Raw genomic sequence first — 15112 nt, 5'->3', positions numbered from 1 at the left:
CTTACTGACGAGTTTTCTTCTTCTCTCTGCAGACTAGAATGGTGCTATATTACAGATGAAGGTTGTGCTGCTCTGATTAGAGCTCTGAAATCAAACCCCTCACAGCTGAGAGAGCTGAACCTGAACATCAATAATCCAGGACAGTCAGGAGTGAAGGAGCTTTCTGATCTACTGAATGATCCGCCTTGTAAACTGGAGAAACTACAGTGAGTTACTGTCTGTACACACACACACACACACACACACACAAACACAAAATAAACCAAGAGATTCAGGAGTTCAGTTTGGAGTGAAAGTGTTCTGTGATCTACTGAATGATCCAAACTATAAACTCTGGAAACTACAGAGAGTTACAGACATTCTCTCTCTATTAAAAGTCAGAGAACTGAAACCAGAACACAGTGGCTGCGTCTTAAATAGCAAACTTAATTTTGATCTGGTACAAACTACTCAGCCATTATAGAACCATGTTCAGTATAGAAGTGCATAGTATGAAGACTCCTTGTACAAGTAGATTCTTGTAGTAATTTATACTGGCTGCATTCATGCCTCTTGAATGAAGGACCCTTAAACACAAAGTTATAGATAAGATATTTCATTTGTTAGGCGTAGTTTACATTATGATTGGCCTAATCACTTTTATCATTGGCTCACATAAAATAACTGCTCAAATGTGCTTTCAGTATTAAAACATTATTAATACATAAACTAAAACGCAAGTAAAAATGCACTTGCTAAATGTTACATAATTCAGGTTATATTTTTATTATGTTTAAATGTCAAATGTTAGGGGTTTGCTAATCATCACTCCTCCTGAGACACTAACACTCTCTCAAACACACAGCTACTGAGCTGAATCGAGGGGTACCCAAACTTTTCCACACCCTCATGTAGAGGTAGTGTTTACCCTGTGACCAACCAAGTATTCTCTGAAGTAGGCCATAAACACCCCCAAAAAGTGCTTTCAGCCCACTTTTATTCAACATACTTTCAATATTTTGATTCTTTCAAATCAACAATCTCTATAGCACATCATGATAAAAGAATGAAACATGCAATGGCCTACAGTAGAATAGAAAAATAATAAAATAATAACATATCTATGTTTAATCCATTCAGCTCTAACCTTCACTATGAACACATTAGTAAATGTAATATTTAGTTGATCATTGCATTAAGATTTCATAGGAAGCACAGCGTCCCCTAAAATTTAATATAACTCAGTACCGAAATGGTTAACAGTGTGTCTGTATTGCTTGTAACTCATACTGCAAATTACTACTTTTAGCAAAGTGTGAAAGATCTGCTCTGTAAAACTGCACTCTGGTACTGTTTGTTTAAGTACACCACTGTAATGTGCCTAACTGTCTGATTTAAACTATAAATAGTCTGCTGTTTAATGCGTGTTCACTTCTGCAGGGGAGTCATTTGTAAACTAGCATTAGAGATACAGGCTACATGAACCTTGTAGGTTTTTATGGTATTCACTATTTGGAAAATGAAACTATATATAGAAACTTCTATATTAGAAATTTTTCTTTAATTTGCCAAGTCAACTGTTAACAGTAGAGCATTTAGTAGATTTTGTGAGTATATAATTTTGCAGCTGTAGCTGCTTTTTGAAGCAGACACTGTTAATGTCAACCTTATTAATGTTAACCTTAGAGGATTAGCTAGAAAATAGATACACATTCAAAAGTTTGAAATCAGTGTTGTTAATAAAATAAAACCCATTTGGTTGGGGATAAATGTAGAAAATGATTATAATATACTGGTCCTGTGCACCTTCACAAGTACAGAAGTAGATTGATACATCTCTATGTCATCAAGTAATAATAAATTAATATACAGTAGTTTAAGTACTCAGGTTTTCTATTTTTTTGGTTATTAGAATATTGCCCCCTGTGCTTCCCGTCTGTCAGAAAACATCAGCCGGCTCTGGGCTAAAACAAGTTTGTGCAGCCAAGTGGGTCATATTTGGAGTATTTTGTACATTTTTCTTATGGCAGGTTGCTCGCTGCTAGAAAAAAAATGTACTGGAATCTTTAAATGCAGAGACTACTGCTATTGCACAAAATCCAGTAACTCCACTTCAAATGTGCGTGACCGTTGTTGCATATTTTGTTGCGTATCCCTTCTATTAGATAACATCTTGAAGTGTTCTAGGCATGGAGTGCATGAATTTGCACAGCTGATGTTCAGCCAGGTATTTTGGATGTTCTCTTTTGGATGGTCAGAGCATGGCAGGCTTCACTAACTTATCAGTGCCAGCGTTAGCTGTGTTACTACAAGTAGTATTCTTTATTTATTATTTTAAATATAATTGTGCTCTTGCTCAACGACACATGTAACAGAAAAGAAAATACTTTTTATTTCTTACATTGATTACATTGCATTTTCACTTAGACCATAAAGGGTCTCAATCTCAAGCACTTTTCTCTTCCATATTGTTCATCATTTTAATTATTATGTGATTTTATTAAAACTTCTTAAGAAATTCATGTCAACACTGAGGATGAGAAGCAGAACTATCGAGGGAAGCTAGGAGCTGCACTGTTGAAGTAGAGGAGCAGCATTGCTGAGGAAGACGATGTGTATTGTTGTAGTGTGGTTTCTCAGTACATGGGCAGAACAGTTACAATAGTACATGATTAAATCAGGGAGAAAATTGCAAAAATAGCAAATGTAAGGAAAAATCACCCATGTGAAAAAGTTCCCCTAAACATAATAACTGGTGCAGCAACAACTGCAACCGAACACTTCCTATCTATTGTGCATCAAACTCAGTCAGCTGGAGTAGGGCACAGTTACTGACCATGAGAGACAACAACATTTCCTCTGAAACTGTTCTGGAGTTCTTCCAGAGTTTTTGGAAATACTTACAATGGGTGCTCAACCTGGCAGGGAGGTGTTGGAGAGGTAGGTGCACTCGTGCACCTCAGACAGTGTGGATTTGCCTTTACCATCTATTCTTCTCCAATCTGTGGTCTCTACACAACAAAGTGGAAGAACTACTTCTGCTCAACAAAACCAACAAGAACTTTTCAACCTCTGCTTTATGGAGATCTAGATCTCTGAGCTGAGCAGAGACAGTGTGCTGTTCAAAATACAAAACAAAATCTCAGTTTCAACATCTGATGTGTTGTCTTCGTACTATTTTCAATTAAATGGTAAATGATTTGCACATCATTGCATTGCATTCAGGAGTACAAACTCTAAACAGTGTTAATCAGAAGATGTGTTTGTGTTTCTGCTGTTGTGGTTTATTGATTTGATAAATGAACTGCAGGTTTTTATTGTTATTGCACCTCATGTCACAGTTTTAGCATGTTAGTAATTGTGAGACTAAGTGTTTTGTGTCTGTTTTGCTTCTACAGTGTGAATAAATGACGTGAAAACAGTAAACTGTGAAATGTCAATGTTTTTTAAGAAACTTTAATATTAGTATCAAAATCCTACATTATCAAATCACTCATTTTTTCAATGACACTGTTCACTTTTGTTTCTGTGTGTGTGTGTGTGTTTGTGTGTGCGCGCACATGCATGTGTGTCTGTTATGTAGTTTAATCTGTATTTTACTTGTTACTTCATTGTATTGTGTGTGTGTTCAGCTGTAAGTAGGAGTCTTTCTTCTTCTATTTTTTCTCTCTGCAGGCTGGCTGACTGCAGGATTAAAAAGGAAGACTGTGCTTCTCTGATTGAAGCCCTGAAATCAAACCACTCACAGCTGAGAGAGCTGAACCTGAGCTACAATAAACCAGGAGAGTCAGGAGTGAAGGAGCTCTCTGAACTACTGAATGATCCACGCTGTAAACTGGAAAAACTACAGTGAGTTACTGACTTACTGTCTCTACACACATATGCTCTCACCCTGGAATGCCTTTGAGAAGATATTTGTGCTTGCAAAGCTTATTTTTATCACTGGTGTGTAAATATAGTTTAAGTGTGTTTAGACTTTACACACACTTCTTGTTTAAAAGGCAAAACTGTCTTGTAAGTCTAGGTTAAACAGAGCATGATTAGCTCATACATAACATTATGACACAATATTTCCTTTAAAGTGAAAAAGCATGTTGTAGTCTTTATATTATCTGTTAAAATATTTACTTTTTACACACACAGAGCCCCTCTGCTCACCCCAGTGCTTTTTCCACTCCTAGTAAATTTTGCTGGAAAAATGGGCTCCCCTAAAGATCCATACTTATCTAATCTGCTCCAGTGTCTCTCTGTTTGCAATACAATATACAAATAAATAAATTCATCCTATCTGCATTTTGGTTTAGACACAGCACCTAACTTACAATGTTATGAAAAAGTATTTGCCCCTCCTGATTTCTCGTGTTCTTTCCTATTGGATATGACTACTAGAGCTGAAGAGAAGTCCGAATGCATTAGATTAACGATCAGCATAATTAGGAAGTGACAGAAGAATCAATTAATCACAGTGTATTTTAGAAGCTCCAAATGTACATGTTGAATCTAGAGCTTCTGTTTTCTAATTTTTCGTTTCACCTTAAATGGTTTCGCAGTTACATTCTGGCCCATTTAGGCATGTTTAAGGTGAAACAGGAAACTTGAATAAGAAGTTTCAGCCTCTTCAGAAAGTGTTCTTGTGAACTACCATTAGCTTAACACTAACAGCAGAAGTTAACATTATCGTTGAGGTGTTTTTTTCCCCTAATGTTTTGTCTGAGTTTTGAAATTTATGGCCCGAGCTGAAGGCCTAGCTCTTATAGTCATGGTTCACCACGTTGCGTTAGCAGCGATTTGAAAAGACGTGGTGGAGCATGTTTCTCAGAGAAAGCATATGCTAACATTCTCTCTCCCAGTTTGGTAGGATTGTTTGATTTAGGGAGACCAAGATAGCATGTTTGAACATGACTAAATGACAAAATCAGGGAGAAAACTAGGAAAAAATGATAAACCACACCTATGTGGCCCAGGGGAAAAAGAAAGCAGCAACAACAGCAACTTAACACTCCCTGTAACCGGAGATAAGTCTTTTACATCTCTGTGGAGGAATTACATGAATTTGAATTAATTATAATTAAATTAAGTTATAATTATAATTAGACATATTAAAATTAATTTGAAGAACGACAAATATGCAAAAATATAATAAATTAGGAGGGGCAAATACTTTTTCATGGCACTGTACATCACAAACCGTGTTCTCCTGCCTAAACAACAGAAAATGTATATCATATAGAGTGCTGTATCCAGTCCTGGACCCCACCTCTGTATTACCATACACCTCCTTTGAGATGCCTTTGTGAAGCTGATGGTCATCTGCTTTCCATCACTGTGCTGAACATAACTATAACTATAGCACTGAGAAATGGAGAGCATGGTGGAAGAAAAAGAATGAAAAATCCAAAGTGGTTAGTGAACCAGTTGTAGACCAGAGCAGCATTATAGAAACTAACACTGTGTCAGATGACAAGAAAGCTGGACTGCTTTGGGCCATTCTAATGCTCAGAATGGAGCGTGTTGTGTATGTGTGATGGAATGGAAACATTTTAGCAGTGGAGCAAGAGTGGCATGAGGACGGAGGACACCATTAACATTCACAATAGCCTTAGAAATAACCCTTTCTAATCAGTTAATTAAAAAATTACAGTATTAGTATAGCACATTTTATAAGGCATATCACAACTTTCGAGAATGTTATGAAATATATATTTTATATGTAATATAAATATTTACACCCCCACATAAGCAGGGGTACATGTTGAGAAAACCAATGAAAACCTTTTAGAAAGCAACAGGAAGACTGCAAACATGACTTCTAGGTTAACTAAGCTCAAAGTATTAAATGCTGCACTTACAGCTCTAATCTTCATACTAGTTTTAACTCCGAATAAAAACCTAACGCACACAGTTCCAGTTATGTGAAGATATTTGTAATATATAAAATGTCAGTGCAAGCTGCCATTGCGTTTCCACAGTAGCACATTTCCAGGTTGCTTATGAGCATGTTATTATGTTAAAGTGACATATGCATTAGTTAATTGTTACTGGTTAAGACATGACTTAAGGATTTGGGGTGCAGCCAAATTTAGTAAAAAGATTTTGAGTTTGAAACAAACTAGTGTTACTAGTGAGGACTTATTAAAGTTTTTACGCACAATCGTAAGTACAAAGTTATGCAAAACTGTTGCAACCGAGTCCAGAAGGAGACTCGAGAGAGGAAAACTTGGACAAGCTCCTTTAGGTCTATGGGGAAAAAGACTGAGAGGAACCTAGACTCAAAAATAGAAAATCCCTAAGAATATGAAGAAGAACCACGGAGATACATACACAAAACTTTGAACACCTAAGTGTAAATAAATTAATACATTCTCTACAAAGAACGTACTTAAATTTAACATTTTTCTGCACTAAAAATTTTTCTATTTATTTGCTAAGTTTTACACTGTGGAAAATTCAACAGTATACAATAAGAAATGTGCTAAACCTTTTGCACAGGCCACATTTTATGTTTATTTTTTTTTAAATATGTTAAATTCATTAAATAAACAATAATTTTGCATTAAAATGTGCAAAAATGTGTTCTCTGTAGACGATGTGAACTTATTGTCATGGCACAAACATTCACATATGTCTGTAAATTCTGAACAGAATGTGAATCAGAAAATGTGCTTGTGTTTCTGCTGTTGTGGTTTATTGTTTTGGGAAATGAGCTGCAGATTTTTATTGTTATTGTGTCTCATGTTCCAGTTTTATAGTGTTGAAAATTGTGAAACTGTAAGTGTTTTGTGTCTGTTTTGCTTCTACAGTGTCTCAGAATAAACTACCTGAAAAACAGTAAACTGTGAAACCACAATATTTTTCAGAAACTAATATTAACAACAAAATCTCACTTTATCAAGTCTGACATGTGGACAACAGCACCTTTTTCTGTTCGTGTGTGTGTTTGGGGGGGTGGGTGTTTTAATCTGTGTGTTATTCACTACTTCATTGTGTATTGCATGTGTGTTGAGCTGTAAGTGTGAGGAGATTTTCTGCTATCTGCAGGCTGCAATGGTGTGGGATTACATTTAATGGCTGTGCTGAACTGTTTAAAGCTCTGAAATCAAACTGCTCATCACAGCTGAAAGAGCTGAACCTGAACAACAATTATCCAGGAGATTTTGGAATGAAGGAGCTCTGTAAACTACTGGAGGATCCACACTGTAAACTGGAGAAACTACAGTGAGTTATGGTCTCTACACACACACACACACACACACACACACACACACACACACACATAATCCTCTTGTGAAAATATACACCAAACAGGCATAACATTATGACCACCTCCTTGTTTCTATGCTCATTGTCCATTTTATCAGCTCCACTTACTATATAGGTGCACTTTGTAGTTCTACAGTTACAGACTGTAGTCCATCTGTTTCTCTGCATACTTTGTTAGCCCCCTTTTACCCTGTTCTTCAGTGGTCAAAAATGTTAATATAGTCATGTGGTCTCCACAGACAACAAATTTTCTTTTTTAGAAAGGAATTTTATGTTCATTCTGGTGTATTTTGCTTGGTCTTCATCCACCTGCAGGCTTGTAGCTGCGGCTGCAACAGCGGCGATGGGACGGGTAATATTAGAGCACAGTCAGAGTTGCAAGCAAGCAAAGTTTATTTATATAGTGCTTTTTACAACAGGTGTTGTCACAAAGCAGCTTTACAAAGAAATCAGCATTACAGAAAGAAATCCGGGTCCGAGCCCCCATGAGCGTCGCCAGTGGCGTCAGTGGCAAGGAAAAACTCCCTAGAGAAAACAGGAAGAAACCTTGAGAGGAACCAAGACTCAGAAGGGGAACCCATCCTCCTCTGGTCGACAACGGATAGTAAATATTGTTAGCAGTGGGGTCAGGTTGTGAGGGTGAGGTTTGCACGACGTAGTACAGCATGAAGCTTGATGGTGGTCAAGCCAGCCCAGAGGGCTGGCGAGCAGTGGCACCCGATCAAGGCAGAAGAGGCAGCAGCATCAGACGCACAGGATAGGCAGCTGTTCAACTCGGCAAAGAAAAGAAAGAAAGGAAAAACACACAGAGAGTCAGTTCTGTAATGGGTGATTAATTTGATTAGTTTAAATGATTGATTAGTTCAAATGACTAATTTTGATTAGTTTAGTTTATGCAGCAAAAGCAGCAGCATCAGTGGGGTCAGGTTGTGAGGGTGAGGTTTGCATGGCGTTGTACAGCAAGAAGCTCAATGGTGGTCAAGCCGGATGGACAGCTGTTCAACTCGGCAAAGAACAGAAAGAAAGGAAAAACACACAGAGAGTCAGTTCTGTAATGGGTGACTGATCACAAATTACAGTGTTAGCAGAGGAGCGGAGACTCTGGCAGGTATAGAACTGACAGGGAAAACTAATTACCAAAGGCTCGACTATACAAGTAAGTTTTTAGCCTAGACTTAAAGGCTGAGGCTGTGTCTGAGTCCCGAACATTAACAGGAAGATTATTCCAATATAGCCCCCCCCCGACGTAACTTTATTAATTCTAGGTACTAATAGTGAGCAGCACCTTGTGATCTAAGTAGGCGTGATGGTTCATAGTGAGAGAGAAGTTCACTCAGGTACTGAGGGGCGAGTCCGTTTAGGGCTTTGTAAGTCAGTAAGATAATTTTATCATCAATGCGAAATTTAACTGGTAACCAGTGTAAAGTTGATAAAACTGGGCTGATATGGTCAAACTTTCTGGTTCTAGTGAGAACTCTGGCTGCAGCGTTCTGGACTAGCTGAAGCTTGTTAAGGCTTTTGCTGGGACATCCAGCCAGCAGGGCATTACAGTAATCTAGCCTTGAAGTAATAAATGCATGGACTAAATTTTCTGCATCCTGTAGAGAGAATGCATTTCTTAATTTAGCAATATTGTGGAGATGCAGGAAGGCTGTTCTAGTAATATTAGTTATATGTGCGTCGAAGGACAGATCAGGGTCTATAATGACACCAAGGTTTTTTACCGATGAGCTTGATGCAACTGAGAAATTGTTAAGTTTAAGTGTTTAATTAGACAGTTTGTTTCTAGCTGCTTTTGGACCAAGAAGTAGAACCTCTGTTTTATCTGAGTTTAGAAGGAGAAAGTTACTTGACATCCAGTCTTTTATGTCTTTTATACAGTCCTCAATCTTGCCAAGTTTAATTTTATCATCCGGTTCACTTGCTAAATATAACTGAGTGTTGTCGGCATAGCAGTGGAAGTTTATGCCGTGTTTACTGATAATAGTGCCCAGTGGTAGCATATATAATGTGAATAATACAGGTCCTAAAACAGAGCCTTGTGGAACACCATACTTTACTTTTGTGAGAACAGATGATTCACCGTTTATATTAACAAACTGATAGCGATCAGTGAGGTAGGACCTGAACCAGGAAAGAGCTATTCCTGTTACTCCTTTTCTAGTCTATCTAGTAAGATAGCGTGGTCTATTGTGTCAAATGCCACACTAAGATTGAGGAGGACTAACAAGGACACATTTTCTTGGTCAGAGAATAATAAAAGATCATTTACAATTTTTACTAGTGCTGTTTCTGTACTATGATGTGGCCTAAAGCCAGATTGAAATTTTTCATGTATTTGATTTCTATGCAAATAGGAGCTTAATTGTTTTGCTACAACTTTTTCCAAGATATTAGATATAAAGGGGAGATTCAAGATGGGTCTATAATTTGACAGTTCGCAGGGATCGAGGTTAGCCCTCTTAATCAGCGGTCTAATTACTGCTAGTTTGAACGTTTTTGGGATGTATCCAAGGCTAAGAGAGGAGTTTATTATTGACAGAATAGGCTTGGTTATTTCTGGCAAAATTTCCTTGAGTAAACCTGTAGGAATCTGATCTAACATACAAGTAGATGAATTTGCGGAAGAAACAATTTTAACTAGTTAAACATTTTCTTGAAGTAAGGTAAATGATTCAAGCCTCTCTGCAGGGATTATAGTATTCTCAAGGTTAAGGCTGGCATTATGGGGAAGCAGGTTTGTAGATTTTAACAGTGCATTCTGAATTGTCTGCCTAATTTTTTCAATTTTGTCACTAAAGAAGTTCATAAAATCATTGCTGTTATAGGCTGGTGGCCTACTGTTTTGTTCTCTGTTAGTTTAGAGATTGTGCTGAAAAGTAATCTAGGATTATTTTTATTGTTTTCTATGAGAGAGGAGAGATAGGCTCAGCGTGCTGTAGCAAGTGCTCTTCTAAAGTCTATAAGGCTCTCCTTCCAGGCGGACTAGAACACTCCTAGCTTTGTCAGGCACCATTTTTGCTCAAGTTGTCTGGCGTTCTGTTTTAAAGCCCGAGTGTGGTCATTATACCAAGGGGCGGGTTTTTTCAGCCTTACTATTTTACTTTTCAATGGAGCCACACTATCTAAGGTAGATTGAAAGGAATCCTCTAAGAGCTTAAAAGGTCATAATATCTAACTTGGTATGATTAGATGGACAGCTGACAGAAGCTGATAATTGAAGGTTTCTGATAAAGCTACCAGCTGTGGAGGAAGTTATTGTCCACTTAACACAATAACATGGTGATGAACGCACATTACCACTAAAGTGAATTTCGTAAGAGATTAAGTAATGGTCAGAGACTCCTGTGCTCTGGGAGAGAATGGCTAAGTTATCTATGTCTACACCAAAGGTCAGTATTAAGTCTAGAGTGTGGTTGTGGTAGTGTGTGGGCTCCTTTATGAATTGGGTGAAACCTATGGAGTCTATGATAGATATAAATGCCTTGCTTAGTGTATCTTGAGGATTGTCAAAGTGGATATTAAAATCTCCGACAACTATTATTTTATTTGAAAGCGTTATTAGACTTGATAGAAACTCAGAGAATTCCCGTAAGAACTGAGAATTCGGCCCTGGCGGCCTGTAAATTGTAATTAGTGAAAGGAATTTTGGGGCGGCACGGTGGCGCAGTGGGTAGCGCTGTCGCCTCACAGCAAGAAGGGCCTGGGTTCGATTCCCGGCCGGGTGACCAGGGTCGTTCTGTGTGGAGTTTGTGTCTGCGTGGGTTTCCTCCGGGTACTCCGGTTTCCTCCCACAGTCCAAAAACATGTAGTCAGGCCAATTGGGCATGCTAAATTGCCCCTAGGTGTGAGTGTGTATGTATGTGTGGATGTATGTGTCTGTTTGTCTGCCCTGCGATGGACTGGCGACCTGTCCAGGGTGTATCCTGCCTTCCGCCCGATGACAGCTGGGATAGGCTCCAGCACCCCACCGCGACCCAGAAGGATAAGCAGTTTAGATGATGGATGGATGGATGGATGAAAAGGAATTTTTATTTGTTCCTTGATCATGTATATTTAGTAAAAGAACTTCAAAAGAAGAGAATTTATAGCCTACTTTCTGGCTCACGCCTAAAGCTTTAGTATGGATGGTTGCTATACCTCCACCTCGGCCGCTTAAACGAGGGCTATGTGCATAGCTGGGGGTGTGGCTTCATTTAGACTGAAGTATTCATCGGGTGTAATCCACGTTTCTGTGAGGCACAGAGCATCAAAACCGTGATCGGTAATAATTTCATTTACAACGACGGCTTTAGATGTGAGGGATCTTATGATCGTTTAATCACTATCTGAAACTCAGTGCTGCTCTGGAACAGTTCACAGTGGTGCTGAGTCCTCTGCATATGATTAACATTACTTTCATTTGCATTTCAGTTGCATTTGAGTTTGCTTTCTGGGGATACATCTTTGATTTCTAAAGATTTTGTCTGTAGTTGTTGCTCATCCGCTGTCCATCCACTAGCCCTGCTAAAGTAAACACACTTACTCACAAAAGCAACTGACAAAAGTTTCAAATGAGAAGAGGCACAGTGGAAACTCTAACCTGTGAATAGGGCTTGGGAATGTGATATCATAATACTGTCTCTTATAGGGGATCCACCATTGTGGCAAGGTTAGTCCATCTAGGCTGATAAAGAATAGTTGAATTAATTGTCCTTTCCAGTCTGCTTTTCTTGATTGTACCTAATCTGAAGCCCATGGATTCACTAAGTACACTTACAGAACTGACTAACTTGGGTTAATGACTACAAGATCAAAGATCACAGCAAAATAGAAAGAAAGAAAGGTTCAATCAGCTGTTTGCAGCAAATCTAGTATGACAGCCCATATGAAGCATCGCAATGAGGGTGCACATAAACATGAAGCTCAACTTTATTTCATACTCGAATTGTATAGATTTAATGGAATAAAACTTTCAACATCATTTAGTGTATTTATAATGTTTGGAATGAGCTAATTCTTCAGTACTACCTAATGGGTGCCAGAACTGCTGCACCATTTAAGGTGGAACAAAAAATGGAATAAGAAACTAGCAAATTAGAAGCTGGTCTCAATGTGGTGAGGTATGCATTGATACTACTAATAATGATCAACAAACATAAGATTTTACCTCTCAACATATGCCGTTTTTCAGCTAAAAATTACGAGGTGTAATAAATTATGCTGTGACTGGGCTAATAATGTTAGCTGAGCTGTCAGATGATTAGCATTTATTTATCTCTAAAGACTTTAGATTTACTGCCTCTTCAGTTAAACTTAAGCCACCTGTGATCTAATGTGGATTTCTGTGGGAGTTAATGTTGAGTCCAGCATTGGTGCCATTTGGCTGTTAAATTGCCAGGCAAGCAGTGTTTGCTAAAAAGCTACCTACAGTGGAATATGAGAGTGAGCAGAGGTGGCAGAAGTACATAAGTCTCTTCCTAAAGTAAAAGTACTAAGTAAAAAAATAAAAAATAAAATAAAATTTGAAGTATGACTTAGTTTTTTAGTCAAGTAAAAGTATAAAAGTACATAAAAAAGTAAAAAAGCAAAAGTACTTGCTTAAAGAATCATTTCTAATAAATTTCTCTTTTAATAGAAGGTTGGTGGTACACATGATCAAACTAAGCACACATGGTTTGTACTAGAACTTCAGGCATTTTCCACAAAAATGCACTTATCTAGAGCACTTAAACACATATACATATTTCCTTTACAAGAATTTGACAAGGACATTGTTGAAATCTCTACTAAGAAAAAAAAATGTAGATTTTTATTTTAGCAGGCAGTACTGAACATCAAGTAAATTCTTTAAGAAAGGCCAGGAGTGGGGTTTTCAGACTGGGAGTTACATGATACAGACCAACCCCCACACTCCACACACACACACACACACACACACACACACACACACAATGCACTATTGTCCTGCAATGTCATACCATCAAGCTATAGGCTATTCCTAACATCAGTGCAGTCACCCTACATATTCCAACACTTTCACAATAGCAACCAATAAGAAAGATGGATTCACACAAACAACCAACACTGCAGCATCTTCCGCTCACCACAGACATATTCTACACAGAGATGCCAAAACTAAGTTAAAATGAGACAAAAAATTTGAAGATGTACAAACTTAAAACCTAATAATTATCGAAGCCAACAATGCAGGTTACTGCCACAGTGGGCAGACTCATATGAAGATGTCATGAAAGTTAAATCAAACAGCTCATGTGCGAAGACGAGGAGAAAAAACACAGCACCTAAACACCTAAGCCTAACCATCCTAGGCTAAAGCATACTACCAAAACGAGCATAAAATTTGTTTATGGTTTGTACATGTCTTACCTGCAGTGACTCAATGCACTAAAGCAGAGGTCACTAACAGGCGAACCGTGGTCCAGAGTCCAGACCCAGACACTGTCCTATGCCGACTTACAACTGATAAACTATGGAGAATTATTTAATTTTCATGGGGTGGTCCTATTTTAATCAGCTTACTTTTCTAGCCTTTACAGTAGCTTTAGCAGCATGGGAGACTCCCAGGCCAATCTCATGCGTTGTAAATATCACATGTGATGCTAATCAGATCTGTGCATTACAATGAGCACTCAGACGCGAGTGAGTGACTCACACACACAGGGGAGGGACGAGGCGAGGAACAGCAGTCGGAGATGAAAGTGAGTCAGAGGGAAGTTGTTTCACATGTTGTGCTCTAAAAAGAGAAAATTGACAATACATGTCGTTGAAATATGACTGAATTGGACTTATACCTTATACCGTATACCTACTAGGCTACTTCAGTTTACAGTATATGGCACTGAATCATAATGTAAGTTAGACATTATGATGTTCTGGACCTTTGCTTGAGGATATTTTCTCTAACTGGACCTTATGGAATTTTAATGAAAGATTCAAATTTATGAATGAAAATGTTATTTTTAGTGTATATTTCAATGTGAGAATGCACCAAAAACAGGTATTTTTAGACACATTTTTGTGAAAAGGAAAAAAAGAAAAACTAGAAGACCACTGAGAGGAGCCAAGACTCAAAAGGTGATCCTCCTTAAGAGCATGAGGAAGAGCCGCTGAGAGGAACCAGGACTCAAAAAGATAAATGCCCTAAGAGTATAAGGAAGAACCTTTAGAAGGAACTGGGTCTCAAAAGGTTAAACTCCCCAAGAGTATGACGAAGAACCATTGAGAGGAACCAGGACTCAACAAGACTAAAAAAGGAACCCACCTTCCTTTGGGCCACATCAAATAGTGGGGAGGAGAGATCAGTGGGATACATAAGTGACTAATGTTACTCATGTTCTAGCCTGTTGGTTTAAGTACAGTCAAACACAAAACTTTGAACACCTAAGTGTAAATAAGTTAATACATCCTCTACAGAGAACATTCACAGGCCACGTCTTATGTTTTTTTCTAATATGTTAAATTTAGCAAATGAACAGTATATATGCATTAAAAGGTGCAGAATTGTGTTCTCTGTAGAGAATGTGTTTACTTATTTTCATGTATTAGTTATTTGACCAGGAGCAAACATTTACATATGACTGTAAATTGTGAACAGAATGTGAATCAGAAAATGTGTTGTGGTTTATGGTTTTTATTGTTATTGTGTCTCATATTCCAGTTCTGATGTGTTAATAATTGTAAAATTGTAAGTGTTTTGTGTGTTTTTCGCTTCTACAGTGTCTCCGAATAAATTACCTGAAGATTGGTAAACTGTGAAACCACAATATTTCAGAAACTATAATATTAGTATCAAAATCTCACGTTTAATCCTTTGTGTATTGTCTGTGTGCTGAGCTGTAATTGTGAGGAGTTTTTCTTCTTCGCTCTGCAG

At 37.9% G+C, this 15112-nt stretch overlaps 1 protein-coding gene across 4 annotated transcripts in view; it reads left to right on the top strand.

Moving 5' to 3' along the window:
* Window positions 1–15112, top strand: part of LOC118801058 (ribonuclease inhibitor-like) — a 60456-nt gene that overhangs the window by 35772 nt on the left and 9572 nt on the right. For 3 of the 4 annotated variants that reach the window (XM_036561247.1, XM_036561249.1, XM_036561246.1), the window contains 3 exons: window positions 33–206; window positions 3655–3828; window positions 7018–7194. In XM_036561247.1, coding sequence (XP_036417140.1) covers window positions 33–206; window positions 3655–3828; window positions 7018–7194 — 525 coding nt within the window. The remainder of the gene's footprint in view (window positions 1–32; window positions 207–3654; window positions 3829–7017; window positions 7195–15112) is intronic. The other variant, XM_036561248.1, reaches the window with a different exon arrangement.

The sequence above is a fragment of the Colossoma macropomum genome, unplaced genomic scaffold (genome assembly GCF_904425465.1).
Source record: "Colossoma macropomum unplaced genomic scaffold, Colossoma_macropomum, whole genome shotgun sequence".
NCBI classification, from domain to species: Eukaryota; Metazoa; Chordata; class Actinopteri; order Characiformes; family Serrasalmidae; genus Colossoma; species Colossoma macropomum.
The sequence above is the reverse complement of the archived record's forward strand: the minus strand, read 5'-3'. Positions and strand labels throughout refer to the sequence as shown.